The 18,775-nt window shown below is 37.0% G+C and overlaps 1 protein-coding gene and 2 pseudogenes across 1 annotated transcript; all 3 read left to right on the top strand.

Annotated features, from left to right (window-relative positions):
- The first annotated feature begins 2,055 nt into the window (after nt 1–2,055).
- LOC130235942 (uncharacterized) lies at nt 2,056–9,468 on the top strand (annotated as a pseudogene).
- A 2,362-nt stretch (nt 9,469–11,830) lies between these two features.
- On the top strand, nt 11,831–12,805 carry LOC130236039 (trace amine-associated receptor 13c-like; annotated as a pseudogene).
- A 2,235-nt stretch (nt 12,806–15,040) lies between these two features.
- On the top strand, nt 15,041–16,084 carry LOC130236604 (trace amine-associated receptor 13c-like). Its single transcript, XM_056467341.1, has one exon. The coding sequence runs from the start codon at nt 15,086–15,088 to the stop codon at nt 16,082–16,084; it is 999 nt and encodes a 332-aa protein (XP_056323316.1). The 5' UTR covers nt 15,041–15,085.
- Nucleotides 16,085–18,775: the final 2,691 nt, after the last annotated feature.

Here is an 18,775-nt window from a genome sequence, read left to right as displayed (position 1 = left end):
TCATTATCGACCAAGATTAGTTCTGATTGCATATTTAGCCAAAAAACATCCCTCACTCATTCTCATCTCATGATGTCAGTATATTTTATTATAGTTGTCGTCATCATCACTTGATTTTTATTTAGTTTTCATCTGAAGAAACTTGTTCAAAATGATGACGACCAATGAGATTAACACTGATGCATAGGTAACATGTTTATTAAAGAGGCATGGAGTTGTATATGCGGCCGGTCTCAAGGCTTGTCTTGCCAATTATGAAAATCAATAATGTATTGACTCCGATACGAGTACAATAAGTGTGATTAACTAGAACAATGTTTTGCAGACCAGACGGAGGTCAATGAGATTAGCCAAGCACAGTGCGGGCTGGACTTCAACACAAAGCAGACAAGGTTAGGGCGTTTGTAGTGTGCTGCAGTCATGGTCGTGACCATGTGGCGTAATCAATAATCACCATCATTGTAATAAAAAATCTGTAAGACTGATATTTGTGTTAGGCCTATCACAAAAAAAAAGTATATAACTGAATATAGCTGAATTCAGTAAAGGGTCTGTATGAACATGGTCCAAAATTAACCAATGCACACAACTAATAAATTAATTAATTAACAGAAATGTGATGCAGTAAAAATAACTATCTCTTAGGAACATGATTTAGGAGATGGAGGTGGCACAAAAAGTGAATGTTTTGGTTTGAAAGTCAGTTTATGAGAATTATTAGCATTACGGTTATTTAGATTGTAACCGCTATAGGGTACAGCAACATTGAAAATTGTACGACCCCTTTAAGATGATGGTGGCAATGGAGCAGACAAACAACCAGATTATGCCTCAATAGTAATTTATTTTATAAAGGTGAGTAAATGTTAACAAACAGAGTATAAACAAAATAAGAAAACTAAATAAAATAAATGGTTGTAATAAAGGGGAAGAGGAACAAAGCGGTGCCCAAGAAAAAAATAACAAGAAAAGGAAGAAAAAAAAAAGTCTTTGTTTTCACAGCCCTATCTAAACTTTTCTACTATCAAAACGTATAACAAAACTTACAATGATTGGCGCACACTTCTAATCTAGTGTGTATAGTACATTTGCAGATCTACATGTAGCAGCATGTAGGATCACGTGACATCTACCCTGTCCTCAAATAATGTTGTGAATCAGGCGATCAGAAGAAAAACATAAGAAAACTCACTTATGTAGATTCCAGCACAAATGATAACAGAACACACTTAACACAATAAACTATCAAAAACCCAGCAAAACCACAACAGTGAGCAAGCAAAAGCAAACTAACGTTCTTCTGTGCCGGCTTCTTTTAAATAGGGAATTCCACATCTGATTGGTCATTGATGATGACATCATTAAAATAGTAACAATGATTGACATCTAGCTCAACCAATGGGCGGGCCTAAGGAATGACAGCTAGAGAGATAGAAAGAAAAAACAAAACAGGCACAGACACTGGGCCGTGAAAAATACGAATAAAGTTTTTGAAAAACCTTATTATCATGCGATGAATCTGGCTATTCGTGGAAAAACAGTCATGTCATGGTAAAAACTGCCCTAGAAAAAACTGTTATAAATTTGTCATGGAAACTTGTCTGTTATGTTTTAATATATGATTATTTACATACACATACACTGTATATAAGCTACAATACACACATTTATCCAATATGTGAAAGTGGGGTAGATGTTACTTTTCAATCATTTTTAATTTAAAAAATTATCCTTTAGTAGCCTGAAGTGGTCGTTCATGAACTACAACATAAACATGCTACTGAATGTTTTCTTCAACCCTTAAACTTTCTTTAAAGATATTTTGTATTTAAAAATAATTTTAAATAAAATTCAAGCACCTCAGCTGAGTTCCACATGTGTAATTCATTCATGTGAAAATACCAGCATGAAGAAAAAACAAACACTTGAGCTGAAATGCATCCTAACATCCGGACAGAAAAAAAACCCGATTGTTTATCAAATCTATTGTCCTAGAAAAAAAATTATTGCATTACATCAGAGTGGGTTGGTCAGTCTGAGTCAGACACTGTATAAATGAAAGGACAGAGAGGAGAGCAGAACAAACTCCTAACAGGAGGAGACTCACTCATGGCCTATGAGACAGAGGATCAGGAGACTCAATACTGCTTTCCTCACATCAACTCATCATGTGTCAAAGGGAAACGCTATAGACATGGTTATATCACATATGTGTTTGTGTCATTGCTGTCAGCATGGACTGTGTTTCTCAACCTGCTGGTGATCATCTCCATCTCTCACTTCAAGAAGCTTCACACTCCAACCAACATGATTATTCTCTCTCTGGCTGTAAATGATCTGTTTGTTGGACTCGTCATGCCTATAGAGGCCATCAGACTGATTGAGACGTGCTGGTATTTTGTGATATTTCTGTGCAATATATATATTATTTATTTCTTCTGGTCTCAGCATCTCTTAGTAATTTAGTTTTACTTTCTGTGATCGTTATGTGGCTGTGTGTCACCCTTTACTGTACCCACAGAAAATAACCATCACTAAAACATTAATGAGCATCTGTCTGAACTGGGCTTGCTTCTCAGCTTATATCACTGCCTTTGTAGTTAATAATGGATATTTTGACACTTCACACAGAACAGATGTGTGTTATGGAAAGTGTTCGGTCATGATGAGTTTACTTGGACAATCATTGATCTGTTTGTATCTTTATTTTTCCTTGTGTCCTGATCATCACTTTATATCTGAGGATTTTCTATGTAGTTCATCAGCAAGTGAAGGTTATAAACTCTCTGATGAAGGGTGGTAAATGTGTAACGGAGGGTTCGGTGAAGAGGAAATCTGAGCGTAAAGCTGCTCTGACTTTGGGAATCATTGTGACAGCTTACATGCTTTGCTGGATTCCTTACTGTATCTGTCTCTAACCGTAATCTCTTCCACAACTATTAATGTTTTGTTATTGCTTGTATATGCTAATTCAGGTATGAATCCTCTGGTTTATGCTTTATTTTACCCCTGGTTTAAAAGACAGCTAAACTCATCTTAACTCTGAAAATATTCACTCAGCATCCTCTCTGATCAATGTTTTTACACAACACTAATTATAATTACTGCAAAGCTTTAACCAATAAAGCTAGATTTTAATCTTTGATTCTATTTGTAATTTTCATTGTTGCATGAAGTCAAAATATATATTTGACTTCATGCAACAATGAAAATCTCTCTCTCTCTCTCTCATCTATATTCTATATATATATATATATATATATATTATATATATATATATATATATATATATAGAGAGAGAGAGAGAGGAGAGAGAGAGAGAGGAGAGAGGGAGGAGGAGGAGCGAGAGAGAGAGAGAGAGAGAGGAGAGAGAGAGAGAAGAGAGAGAGAGAGAGAATGAAGTACAATTTTCTTTTTTCTTTGAAAACATTATAAAGAATGAAGAAAAGAAAGACACAATAGTGCGATCTGTCGGACGTAGCACAATGCTCATTCAGTAAAGGCACAGCTAAACAGATGTGTTTTCAGTCTTGATATGAATGTGCCTAATGTTGGAGCACATCTGATCATTTCTAGAAGCTGATTCCAGCAGTGAGGGGCGTAATAGCTGAAAGCCGATTCACCTGCTTTGACTGAACTCTTGGAATTTCTAGTTTATTTGATCCTAAAGATCTGAGTGATCTGTTAGGTTTGTATACAGTGAGCATATCTGTAATGTATTGAGGTCCAGGCCATTTAGTGATCTATAGAAAAGTAATAATACTTTAAAATCTATTCTGAATTTACCTGGGAGCCAGTGTAAACCTTTTTGTGTGAGGCTGCCATTTTGTTCAGGTCTGGAATCGTATGATCTGTGAAGTGCAACTAGTCAACGTCAATCAAAAAGCATCATGGCAGAGCAATAAAGTAAACCAGTTGAACCCTGTGCAACCCCTATTCCACTTAGGACTGGTCTTGGAGTACTTGCCATGTTACCCTAAGAAAGTGTGTATGATACCTGCAGCTTTTGATTAATCACATCTGCTATTTCAATTTAATTCATTTCCCAGCCCTGGAATTTACCACACTATACAATACACCAATTCCTGCTGGTATCAAAACTCAAACCTCTGATCTTTGGGTCACAAACCCATCTCCTGACCTTTAGGCCACAACTGTCACCTGAAAGAAGTTGACCAACATCAATTTAGCACCAGAGCCACACAAATAAAGCTTTTCAGCAGCTAATTGAAGCAGTGACCTCCACACCAGAGGTCAATTCAGTTCCACCTGTGCCCAGCTTTCATGTGGAAATACATAATAACAATACAAAATCTAAACCCATTTTTGAGCTCGACTTTACTTTTGACCAGCAGTAGAAAACGCTAACCTGAACTCAAGAAACATACTGAATTTAACAGTTAATGTTCAACAAACAGACTGGAGGAAAAAAAATAAAAACATTTTGATAGATTACATCAGAGTGGGCGGTAGATGGGTTTGTCAGTCTGATCCAGACACTGTATAAATGAAAGGACAGAAAGGAGAGCAGAACAAACTCCTAACAGGGCAAGACTCAGTCATGGCCTATGAGACAGAGGATCAGGAGACTCAATACTGCTTTCCTGACATCAACTCATCATGTGTCAAGGAACAACGCTTAAGACATGGATTTAATATCACATATTTTTTTGTGTCACTGTTGTCAGCATGGACTGTGTTTCTGAACCTGCTGGTGATCATCTCCATCTCTCACTTCAAGAAGCTTCACACTCCAACCAACATGATTATTCTCTCTCTGGCTGTAACTGATCTGCTTATTGGATTTGTCATGCCTGTAGAGGCCATCAGACTGATGACAAGTGTTGGTACTTTGGAGGACCACTTTCTGTGGACTCTATTTATATCGTGTCATACTTCTCTCAACATCTCTTGGTAATTAGTTTTAATTGCTGTTGATCGTTATATGGCTGTGTGTCACCCTTTACTGTACCCACAGAAATAACCGTCACTAACATGTTAATGAGTATCTGTCTGAAACTGGGCTTGCCATATCAGCTATAACACTAGCCTTATAGTAATAATGGACATTTTGGCACTTCACACGGAATAGATGTGTGTCATGGAGAGGTGTTTATTCATGTTAAGTTTTAGTTGGGACAGTCACTTGATCTGTGCATTTCTTTAATTTTCCTTGCACCATGATCATCAATGTTATATTGAGGATCTTCTATGTAGTTCATCAGGCAAGTGAAGGATATAAACTCTCTGATGAAGGGTGGTAAATGTGTAAGTGAGGTTCAGTGAAGAAGAAATCTGAGATTAAGCTGCTCTGACTTTAGGAATTATGGTATCAGTTTATATGCTTTGCTATATCCCATACTATATTTGTTCTCTAACTGTAATCTCTTCCACAACTCTAATGTTTTTAATATGGACTTTGCATGCTAACTCAGGTCTGAATCCTCTGGTTTATGCTTTATTTTATCGCTGGTTAAAAAAACGGCTAAACTCCCTTTTAACTCTGACAATATTTTGCCGGGCATCTTCTCTGATCAATATTTTTTCACGTAATGAATGATAATCACTTGCAAAGCTGTCACAAATACAGCAGATAATACCAGTCTTAAATTTTCTATTAGTAATTTTCACCACTACTGTTATATGCACACAGTAAAGTATAAACAGAAAAATATGTTTAAGTAGCTTATGATGTACTGCTGCAAATACAAAAAGATATGTGACTGACAGCAATATGTAGTCCACGTTAATATCGGTGTGAATAGCGTAAAGGAGGTTTATATGGTTCACCTTGTTTTGCACTTGTAATTTCAATGTCATATAATCATATTTCTAACGGTCACAAAATATGTGGGCTTGCAAGCAACAAACGTTGCTACCTGTTTATTTATGATGAAGTTGACACTTACTCTTTCTCTATCCCAAGAATGAACGATGAAGTGTTGAAATAAAACTCTACCACCAACTATAAGTTCATAATTCTCTGCATGGCAGCTCCAGACCTGCTTATCAGTGCTTTACGGTATATTAAATACAATTAGCTGTTGAGTGAGTGATAGTGAGCATCATTTGTGCAGCACACCTGTCTCCAGCCCAACAGAAGATCTCCAGAAAAAAAAGGGAGAGCTGACAACAGTGAAGAACGTGAGGTCCAGGCCTCAAACACTGTATCATGCTGTTCTGCTTATATTTATGCAGCAGCTGTCTATGAAGAGCTGCTTCTTGCTTTCATTATGTTCTTGTATTTTTTCTTTGTTTATTTTTAAATTACATTTAGTTTCTGTTTATCATTCAGTGGTTCCAGTCTCCTTAACTGAAATTTGAACTGAAGATGTGTTTAACTGATAAAATGCACAAACACAGGGCATAAATGACAAAAGCATTACATAAACGGTTGGAATTAGATTTTGCTTGAAAGATGTTGATCATTTCTCAGTGACAACTGATATGTGGTCATGAATAAATCTGATATCAACATGAGCATTGACCATTATCCATGACCATGACCCACTTTATCTCAGCACAAGGTGGAAACACTGAGGAGACCCAGGGATGTCAATTTCCATGATCAATTATCATTTAAACTAACAATGAGTTGATTGAATAATTGTAAAGCATAATAATGTGAGATGTTTACTTAAGTTACAAATTGCTACTTGACATGGCATGATATGTAACTGACACTTAAAGTGCAAGCATCCTCACCCAAGGAATTTTTTTTAAAGAAAAGTCAAGTGAGATGTAAAGAGAAGCAACGAATAATTATTTTACAATTCATGTAATCATTTTCCTACGGCTTAGCCCCCTCATCAGGGATCGCTACAGTGGAAGGAACCGCCAGCTTATCCAGCATATGTTTTACCTGGCAAATTCCCTTCCAGCTGCAACCAGTACTGGGAAACATTCATACACACTCGTACACTGTGGCCAATTTAGTTTATTCAATTCACTATAGCGCATGTCTTGGACTGTGAGGGAAACTGGAGCAACCGGAGGAAACCCACGCCAATACAGGGAAACATTACACACAGACCACACACACATCCACACAGAAACGCCAACTGACCCAGCCGGGACTCAAACAGCAATCTGCTGTTGAGGCGACATTGCTAACCCCTGAGCCACCGTGTCGCTTTATACATCATTTAAAGATTAAATGTAAGGACTAAATTACAACAGCGCCTTCTCAGATTTACACACAATGGTGCATGTGTGCATCAGAGGACACAGATGAAGGGATATTGGTCCAACCTGCAGTTTCGCTTTTTCATGGCTACTGCTTCAGCTCTGTTCAAACTAGGGCCAACATGTTATGTTTTTTTCACGTACTGGCTTGAGATGTACAGATCAGCTCAAATGTCACTGAATCTGCTTCTTCAAACAAACAATTTCTTTGTTTTAAACATGATTTGAACTGTGCGTGCTCAACAAATTGGTCATCGGAGGTAACCTTTTTTACCTTAAGTAGATCCACAAATGCATCTGGGTATCACCGGACAGCTTGATAGAGAAACATATTGACCACATCAGCATTAGCAAAAAGTTTAGTAGATCCCTTAAGAACGTTAGAGATAGAAGAGGAGCAGACATGGCTTCTGACAACAACCTAGTAGTAGGCAGCATGCAGCTGAAGTTAAAGATGAACTGGAAGGAAACAACACAGTGTAGAGAATTATGACGTCAGCAGTCTAAAGATCTCTAAAGGTCAGGGAAGAGTTTGGACTTCAGGTTTGAGGTGCAACATGAACTGCACAAGGAAGAGGGAGGAAGTAGTGTGCAGGTCACTGTCAAGAAGTGGTGGAACGAAAAAAACACTAACAAAGAGTGGATCACCTGACCTTAAAAAGCTAGAAGAGAGGCAACAAAAGAAGGTGGCAGTCAACAACAGCAAGACTAGAGCATCAAAAGTCAAGCCCTAAGAGTAATATGCAGAAATCCATAGAGCAGTAAAAAAAAGAGCATTAGGAAGGAAAAGAAAGACTATATAGATGGACTAACTGCTGAGGCAGAGTAGGCAGTGTATAAAGGTAACATGAAACCGTTAACACGACAAAAAACTGTAGGGTACAACAGGCCAGAACGGCCCGTCAGAGACAGGAGGGAAGGGCCATCATAAGAGTAGAGCAGCAGATTATTAAATGGTCTGAACATTTCAAGGAGCTTTTGAATAGACCAGTACACCAAACCCTCCAGACATCAACACAACCAACAAAGATCTCCCTATCAACTGCGAAAAAGCTGACCAGAGAGATGCAGAAGGCTATCACCCGAATGAAGAATGGAGAGGAAGCTGACCAGGCAGCATACCAGCAGAAATCTGAAAGCAAATCTGGATGCAACAGTGGAGTTGCTCTTTCCCCTCTTCGAACGATCTGGGAGGGAAAGAGATACCGACCAACTGGAAGGAGGGTTACTTAATCAAGCTTAATAAAAAAGAGGACCTCAGTAACTGCAACAACTACAGAGACAATCAAACACCTGTCAGTGACAAGCAACCGAACCGGACTTCAACCGAATCCTCCTAAAGCGGATGAAGGACATTGTCGATCAGCCATTTTGAGATGATCAAGCAGGTTTCCTGCAGAACGGATCAGGCACGGACCAGATTGCAACGCTGCACATCATAGTCAAGCAGTCATTGGAGTGAAACAGACCCTTGTACATCAACTTTGTCAACTATGAGATGACGTTTGACAGTGTTGACTGAGGGGACTCTGTGAAGCTCTTCTGGCACTATGGTATCCCAGCCAAGGTGGTCAGCCTGATCAAGAGCTCATACGAGAGAAAAACCTGCTGAGTGATCCATCAAGGGATGCTCACCAACAGCTTTCAAGTGAAGACAGGAATCTGACAGGGTTGCTTGTTATCCATATTCCGTTTCTGTAATACTATCAACTGGATCATGAAGACATCCACCATTGAACGCAGGCCCGGAATCCAGTGAACCTGTGTAGCCAATTGAAAGACTTAGACTTTGCCAACAGTCTCGCACCCACAGCCACAACAGATGCAAGAGAAGACCATTGTGTTTGTAGCCACAGCATCACAGTTTGGACTAACATTCACACAGAGAAGACCAAGATTCTTAAGATCAACTGGAGCTGCAACAATCCAATACTCCTGATTATAAGTGCCCTGGAGGGGATACAGTCTTTTACCTACCTGGGCAGCATCATCAACCAGCAGGGTGGAACAGATACAGACGTTAAGGCAAGAATCGCCAAAGCAAGAACCTCTTTCATCAAGCTCAAGAACATCTGGGCTTCGAGAGAACTTGCTTTGACCAACAAGACCTGTCTGTTCAACTCTATTGTGAAGTCAGTATTGTTGTACGGGGTCGAAACCTGGAAGATGTCCAAAACTACCACCCAAAGAATCCACACCTCTCTCAGAAAGATTGTCCACATTCGCTGGCCCAACACGATCAGTAACACGACCTATCGGGAAGGACCTGTCAACCCCCAGTAGAAGCAGAAATCTGGCAGTAAACTAAAACTTAATATGAAATTAAAAATAATACAATTTAAAACATTTATTTTATGTTTACAATGCAAATCCAATTAGATCCACTTATTTGGGAAACAAAGCAAGTCTCTTATATAGTATATCTACTAAAGACAGAAAATATTATATACAAACTTTATTGTAATTTAATCATAAACATTTTTATATTGGTCAATAATATTACTGGAATTCATATAAAAAAATTCAATAAATATAAATTTACACATTTACACAAGTAACTAAATAGACTTAATGGTGGATGGGATTAAAATCTGCAGATTTCTACACGTGCAGATTCTGTGTGGGAATTTTTTGGAGACATTTAAATGTATTTTTTCTCAGCATCTCTTAGTAATGTTCATGCAGGCCATTGCATACAAAGACTAGTGAATGCTTTATGTTTTTCATTACATTTTTTTTAAGCCATCATGTTATTTTTCCAATTATAGTCACACATTAAGCTGAACTCATTGTATTCGAGGCAGTATTGCATCACTTTAGCGTGTGTGTGTGTGTGTGTTCACAGTATTTCACACATTTAATGAACAGTTCAGTAGAGGATCATGTCTAATAATATCAATAACAGAGAATAAATCAAAACAATTATAATTGGTCCTCAGAGTTGTTACATCATTGATGTTTTCACTGATCAGTAAAAGTAAACAAAAGACAGACCAACTCATGCGACTGCCTGAAGAGAGGCCTACTGTACCAACACTGCCATTTCACAAGCACATAGTACAGCATTACATCAATACTGAAAAAATAAGCATGCTCTGATGTGATTTGACTTGATTACTGTTTTGGAATGTTTTTACATTCATATGCTTCCAAACAATGTGCAAATCCCAGAAATTCTTCACAGCACAAGAATTTTTGTATTAAAATGTTACATTTATGAATATATATTATTTGTAATACAATTAAGTCCTTTAAATCAAGCAGTCAGATATTGAGCTGTGCCTTTATTTTTACCTGCTCAAAGAAAAAACTAAATCAACAAAACTCGAATACATTCATAGAAGACAACGTGCGCATTTATAGCAAATAAATAAATGTAAATTATATCCAGCTTGCTTTTTGAGCGCTGCTGAGCGAGTTTTTAAACACCTGTGATTGGTCATTGTGTTTCCGCACTCAATGAAAGGGCCTGCCATTGGTTCTAATGGTCAGCGCGGCTGTCGTCATAGTTTTAATCGAAATAATCACAGCTTTTACTATTTAAAAATGACTTTTCTAATCGCGATCGGGCAGGTCTACTCTTAGTTACATAAAATAGAGACAGAATCTGAAAAAAGTTTAACCTGGTCACCCCGGAAATACATTTTTTGCAAATCAATACTTACAAATAATTATTTATCATATATTTTTTAAACTTGACCCATAGTTGAGCATGAGAGTTTAACTCATTAATGGCGTAAATAACTTTGCATGCATGAAACAGCATTGAACCACCCTTTTAAGTGAGATTGCTTGAAAGATCTGTTTATAAATAAGTCTGAACCAGGCATCACACCAATTATATGCTTTAGAAGATTTGAAATGGCACAGATTTAGATTGGCTACTTAAACGATGTAAATGCATCTAGATTACAGCTTTTGGCCAATTTAACTAGATTAAGTAAGGGCGTACTCACACTATGTGCAGTTGCCTTGAACCGGGCCGAAGCAAGTCCCCCTCCCATCTCCCCCGGCGGCCCGCACTCCTGGCCATGAGCACATGTTCAGTTTAAGAAGCGCTCTCGCTCAGCACAGTGGAGATTTCTTTATATAGTTTTAGTGGTTCAGGATGCTGTGACACGCAGTCAAATATTTTGCCGAAGAGATCAGCCACTTTTGACGCTGATAAACAATCATAAAAGTCCTTGTGCTGCAAGAATTAGGAGGTTTGCTAAAGGTGCAGCTATCGTGCAGTGAGGGGTTTGTGTTTTTTATAATCTATGACAGTTTGCATTCATTGAACAGTAAGAATGATTATTAAATCCATATGAAGCAGTACCTTAAAAGTCACGTCTCATCTTCAGGCTCAAGCGCGCTCAAGTGAACCGCGCTGAAGTGAGCCTAAGTGAACCGTGCTCTGGCACACCTCTTCCAATTGGGCCAGGGTCAGCCAACTGAACCACGTCTAAGCCCATTTCAGAGCACTAACAATTCTCAAACGATCCGGGAAACGGGCCTGGGCATGGTTCGGATAGCATAGTGTGAGTGCGCCCTAAATGTGTCAGTCAATCTGCAGATATCATCTGGTTGGCAGGTGATAGTAGACTTTTACAATGAAAATGTGAAAGGAGAGCAGAACAAACTCCTAACAGAAGGAGACTCACTCATGGCCTATGAGACAGAGGATCAGGAGACTCAATACTACTTTCCTGACATCAACTCATCATGTGTTAAAGGGAGACGCTCCAGTAATGGATATATCATCACATACTTGTTTGTGTCATTGCTGTCAGCATGGACTGTGTTTCTGAACCTGCTGGTGATCATCTCCATCTCTCACTTCAAGAAGCTTCACACTCCAACCAACATGATTATTCTCTCTCTGGCTGTAACTGATCTTCTTGTTGGACTCGTCATGCCTATAGAGGCCATCAGACTGATTGAGACGTGTTGGTACTTTGGAGACACTTTCTGTGGACTCTATTTATTATTTGTGTCATTACTTCTTACAACATCTCTTAGTAATTTAATTTTAATTGCTGTTGATCGTTATGTGGCTGTGTGTCACCCTTTACAGTAACCACAGAAAATAACAATCACTAAAACTTTAATGACTATCTGTCTAAGCTGGGTTTGCTTATTAGCTTATAACACTACATTTGTAATTAATAGTGGATTTTCTGACACTTCACACAGAACAGATCTGTGTTACGGAGAGTGTTTAGTGATGATGAGTTTTAGTTGGATAGTCACTGATCTGTTCATTTGTTTTATTTTTCCTTGTGTGCTGATCATCACTTTATATCTGAGGATTTTCTATGTAGTTCATCAGCAAGTAAAGGTTAAAAACTCTCTGATGAAGGGTGGTAAATGTGTAACAGAGGGTTTGTTTAAGAGGAAATCTGAGAGTAAAGCTGCTCTGACTTTAGGAATTATTGTGTCAGTTTATTTGCTCTGCTGGATTCCTTACTATATCTGTTCTTTATCGGTAAACTCTCCCCCGGTTATAAATGTTTTAATATGGGCTGTTCATGCTAACTCAGGTCTGAATCCTCTGGTTTATGCTCTATTTTACCCCTGGTTTAAAAAGACAGTTAAACTCATTTTAACTCTGAAATATTACAGCAGGCATCCTCTCTGATCAATATGTATATGCAACATTAATTTTTTTTATATATATATATATATATATATATATATATATATATATATATATATATATATATATACACACACATACACACACACAATATATATAGTTGAAGTCAGAATTATTAGCCTCCCTTTGATTTTTTTTAATATTTCCCAAATGATGTTTAACAGAGCAATGAAATTTTTACAGTATGTCTGATAATATTTTTTCTTTTGGAGAAAGTCTTATTTGTTTTATTTCGGCTAAAATAAAAGCAGTTTTTAATTTTTTTAAAAACAATTTTAAGGTCAACATTATTAGCCCCTTTAAGCTATATATTTTTTAGATAGTCTACAGAACAAACCATCGTTATACAATAACTTGCCTAATTACCCTAACCTACCTAGTTAAGCCTTTAAATGTTAAGCTGTACAGAAATGTCTTGAAAAAATATCTAGTAAAATATTATTTACTGTCATCATGGCAAAGATAAAATAAATCTGTTATTAGAAATGAGTTATTAAAACTATTATGTTTAGAAATGTGTTGAAAAAAAATCTTCTCTTTGTTAAACAGAAATTGGGGAAAAAATAAACAGGGAGGCTAATAATTCAGCGGGGCTAATAATTCTGACTTCAACTGTGTATATGTGTGCTTAGTGGATAAGTGCATTGATGCATATCTCTAAGGTATTTACAGTGACCCAAGTTTGTTTGATGACTTGAGGTCCTTTGCCGATCTTCCCCTCTTCCTGTTCCCTGTGCATTCCTGTTTCCACTCTCTTATCAATTATCAAAAGGTTAAAAATCAAAAAAAAAAAAAAAAGATATGTGATTAATGTTACCTAAACCAGCCAACAGTTATGTAGCACCTATTTATCATGTGTTTAAATTGGGTATTTGGGGTTATGTGTCTGCTTCAGGATTAATATACCATACGGTAATATTTAGAATATTTTTGTCTGGAAATGTTTTGCTTGTTGGTATACAAAAACTGTATTAAACTCATTCATAATGACATTGACACTTGCTCTATACATGCAAAAAGTTAAAATGCTACCGCCAGCTAAATTTGTGAGTGAAATTCTCACCATGTCCATTCCAGGCCAGCTTATTAATGCTTTATGTCCCATGTAAAATTTTCATATTTTTTTGCAATGTTTGGGAGTAGCTAGCTTTTAAAGGTATTGAGGTCCTATGCCATTTAATGATTTATAGGCAAGTAATAATACTTTCAAATCTATTCTGAATGTAACTGGGAGCAAGTGTAAAGACCTGGGAACAGGTGTGATGTGCTCTGATTTCCTGGTTCTGGTCAGAATCCTGGTAGCAGCATTCTGGATGAGATGCAGCTGTCTGACTGTCTTTTCAAGGAATTCTGATTAGCTTCAGCTGTGTGTTTGTGTAATCAGGAGGAGATCTGAAAGTGGTGTGGCAGGTGTGTAGTTTGAGTGGAATAACCGGTCTTTTAGGTTTGCATTTCACAATCACAACATTAGAAAAAACTCTTCATGTTACAAAATGCAGCAAAGCCACTTCACCAACTCTTGTAATTTCAAGATAGGACTGCAATACTCAATCGTCATGCCTTAAAAACTAAACCTGATCTAGAAAACAGCTTCATGTGTGGCCTTGAATCAGCCAAAAATGTTTTACCTGTGCAGTTTTGATTTTATCTGTTCTGTATATCAAACCTGAAACATCATCCACATGGAAAAATGAGTACAAAGTCTCCAAATGTTGTGATTATTTCATTTGTTTTTACAATGAAAAGGTTTTCTTATAGATGGTATTTTCTAACACTTTTTAATATACACCAGTTACACACCACATATTTACCTTTTCAGCAATACTTTGTATGATAAAATGCTCATATTGTATGATAAAGTGAATACAAAGAAAAATAAATAATCACACATTTAACCATCCCTCATTATATAAAAATCTCCTTAGGTAAAACACTTCACAAAAACAAATTTGCTTGAAGGGACAACACAATATGCATACTTTACTGTACCAACAAAAATAACCATTACTAAAACAATAATGATTATCTGTCGGAGCTGGCTTTGCTAATTAGCTAATAGCACTGCCTTTGTAATTATTAAATATGGCTGCAAGAACTAACTGCATCTCATACATTTTGTTCAAGAAAGATCAAGGGAAATAAAACTGATGCATTACATCAGACTGGGTAATAAATGGGTTGGTCAGCCTGATCCAGACAGTATAAATAGAAAGGGGACAGAAAGGAGAGCAGAACAAACTACTAACAGGAGGAGACTCACTCATGGCCTATGAGACGGAAGATCAGGAGACTCAATACTGCTTTCCTAACATCAACTCATCATGTGTCAAGGGGAAACGCTCCATTGATGAATATAATATTATATATTTGTTTGTGTCATTGCTGTCAGCATGGACTGTGTTTCTGAACCTGCTGGTGATCATCTCCATCTCTCACTTCAAGAAGCTTCACACTCCAACCAACATGATTATTCTCTCTCTGGCTGTAACTGATATGTTTGTTGGACTTGTCATGCCTGTAGAAGCCATCAGACTGATTGAGATGTGTTGGTACTTTAGAGACACTTTCTGTAAGCTCTATTTAATATTTATTGTATTACTTCTCTCAGCATCTCTTAGTAATTTAGTTTTAATTGCTGTTGATCGTTATGTGGCTGTGTGTTACCCTTTACTGTACCCACAGAAAATCACCATCACTAAAACATTAACGAGCATCTCTCTGAGCTGGGTTTGCTTCTCAGCGTATAGCACTGCCCTTGTAGTTAACAATGGCTATTTTGACACTTCACACAGAACATATGTGTGTTATGGACAGTGTTTATTCATGATGAGTTTTGGTTGGACAATCATTGATCTATTTGTGGGTTTTATTTTTCCTTGCACACTGATCATCACTTTATATTTGAGGATTTTCTATGTAGTTCATCAGCAAGTGAAGATTATAAACTGTCTGATGAAGGGTGGAATATGTGTAACAGAGGGTTTGTTTAAGAGGAAATCTGAGAGTAAAGCTGCTCTGACTTTAGGAATCATTGTGACTGTTTATCTGCTTTGCTGGATTCCTTTCTATATCTGTTCTCTAACTGTAAACTCTTCCACGGCTATGAATGTTTTAATATGGGCTGTTCATGCTAACTCAGGTCTGAATCCTCTGGTTTATGCTTTATTTTACCCCTGGTTTAAAAAGACAGCTAAACTCATTTTAACTCTGAAAATATTTCAGCCGGCATCCTCTCTGATCAATAGTTTTGCTCAACATTAATTAAAATTTATTATTAGCTATCACTAATAAAACATAAATGCATGTTTGATATTAGTTATTAATGTTGTAATACAAAATGAAGAGACGTGATCAATAGCTGATAGGAGGTACCTAATCTTTCTTTGGGTTTAATATCTATAAATGCCCTATTTTAACATTCTTAAAACTCTAACTACAATAAAAACTGTTTGCTGTTCAGTTTATAGTTATGCAGCACCTGTCCATGAAGGGTTACTACTTGCTTTCAATTTCTCCATCAGTCAAACTAGAAAGTAAGTTACTGGTTAAAAGCGGCTCACAAACAGCATATGCAGAATGTGAACACACTCAACTGCTTTGTTTAGATTTTAGTAACTATAACTTTGACTTTTTATTCAGTTTGTGGTCTCATTTTATTTGTAACACTGTAAACAATGACATCATCTTGCTATTTACTACCAAGATGCCCTTTATTTGTGTGTAAGTAACATAGTAGACAATGTAAACAACAGGTCTCCGGAAGAAACGGTGACATAAACAAGCGAACAGCCATCTGTAATTCAACACTATTGTGTCAGTGGACAAAATGTGTTAGATGGAATGTTGTTCTGAGGACTCTTACCGTTCCAAATAAACCGTGGAGTACAGCAATGAATGTGTGCGTCTTGTTATAAGGATGATATGCACCATTTCTAATAAGCGTCTTCTGTAAAATTTACACAAATTTAGCAAGTACATTCTTTATAAGCTTCCCAAATAACAAACAACTAGCTAGTGTTGAGGGTTGTAGCTTTAGACTGATGTATAGTTCGCCAAGATTACTCATGTTCTTTTTGACGTAATCTATTCGTAAACACTGACATGTTCAAAAACAGCGCCACAGTGCATCCACGTCCTGGTGCTGGTTAAGAATGATTTATTCATTCATTTCATTTAGTTTCTGATTATCATTGGATAAGTCCTGCCTCTTCAAAATGTACACATATATTGTTGTACATATCCATATAGGGTACAGTAATGCTAATTAAATATGTATTAATATTATCAGAACAGAGGAAATACATTTATAATGTGAGCTACAATGTGTTTTACCAGATTGAAAATAGAAAGAAAAGAAAAACTCAAACAAGCTATGGTCAATACAAATACTGCCCAGAGAGGATGCTTGATCCAAGATGTTAATGATTCATTTGTATTTAATTTACTTAATATGTATTTGATTCAACCATTGTTTAAATAAGATATTTACTCTAAAAAAGGGAGTTCTCAACCTTTTTCACTTCGGGGCCCACTTCTTTATCCGATCAATTTTTTAAGGCCCACATGTCTGACATTTTCTCTAAAATGTTTGTATAAAATGCTCATTTAAACCTTTATTTATTAACAAATAAAAAACAAATAGATATATATTGTTGTGCCTTCTGTTATTTTTCTATTATCAGCATTTTATAAAAAATATATAATTTTATTTACTATTAACTATAATACTTTACTTACCATAACACTTACTATATATTAACAGGGAGATTGCAAAAGACCAGCTTCTGCTTTAAACTGGACTGGCCGATTGAGAATCCCTGATCTAAAAATCCAGAATAAAGGAAAGCTGATAAACTTTCACAATGATTCAGTCTCAGAGAATGAGGTTCAGCTTGAAGATCAGCTGAGCAATGACCCGGTGATTTATGGATGTGATTCACAATCACAACGTCAGAAAAATAATACCCTTCCTGTTAAAAAAATGTAGCAAACTTCAAGTTCTTATCATTTTAAGACCGCATGACTCCATCAGCAGGCCTTCAAAACAGCAGTACTAAACCTGATTCAGAACGCTGCTTTATTAAAACGTCCCCAACTGTTACTGTACGTTCACATCGAAAGCTATGAGAGCGTCAAAGTAGCCGGAAGTCATTAATTTTCTATGAGAGCCGGCAGCGATAAGCGGCGAAGAGCAGCGCGGCGCGTCTTCGCCAGTGTGGGCGTCGAGGAGAGTTGAAATCAAGTCAACTTTATGGTAATGAGCTATGACGCAGTTCGGCGGCAAGCAATCAGAATGAAGAAGTCCACCGCTTGAGAGGAGTTCAGAGAACACAGTCCTGTGAACTTTGGTTCCGACCACAGTTGTTCCTAAGGGTTTGATGATTGCGGTTGCCGGATTTTCAATTATTTACATTGCTTTCTTACAGGAACATGCATTAAATAAGTTACTGATGAGTTACTGATGTGCATTAATGTTGTATATATTTATCTTTAAAAACGCGGGAATTTTATGCGACAATACAAAACAGTATTGCTGCTTTAGAATATTTTAGACATATGGACACATATTGGATATTTAAGTGGAGCAAAGCCACATCACATGCAACTTGATCTTCCATTGTTAAATAAATTTGATAAGAAATGCGCAACATTTTCATGCTAGAAAGCGTGTTTTATGCAGGAATGTAACTGATATGCTGCAATGGCTCCTTTAAATACGAGATCAATGTCGCGAATTTTGACGCTCTCGCCGCCGGAGCTGAAGGCAGACATCGTTGTCGCCAGGGCGGCCAAAGCGACCTTGGACGCTCTCACCGCTTTCAGTGTGAACGCACAGTTATGAATAGTCTATTTATGACAATACAGTTTTTTTTTATCTGTTGATTTATTTAGAAATGATCATTTCTAACCAAATTGGTTAATATTTTCCACATATTTACAATTTATAACATC

Source organism: Danio aesculapii, chromosome 10, assembly GCF_903798145.1.
Source record: "Danio aesculapii chromosome 10, fDanAes4.1, whole genome shotgun sequence".
Lineage (NCBI taxonomy): Eukaryota > Metazoa > Chordata > Actinopteri > Cypriniformes > Danionidae > Danio > Danio aesculapii.
This window is presented reverse-complemented; position numbering and strand designations above follow the sequence as displayed.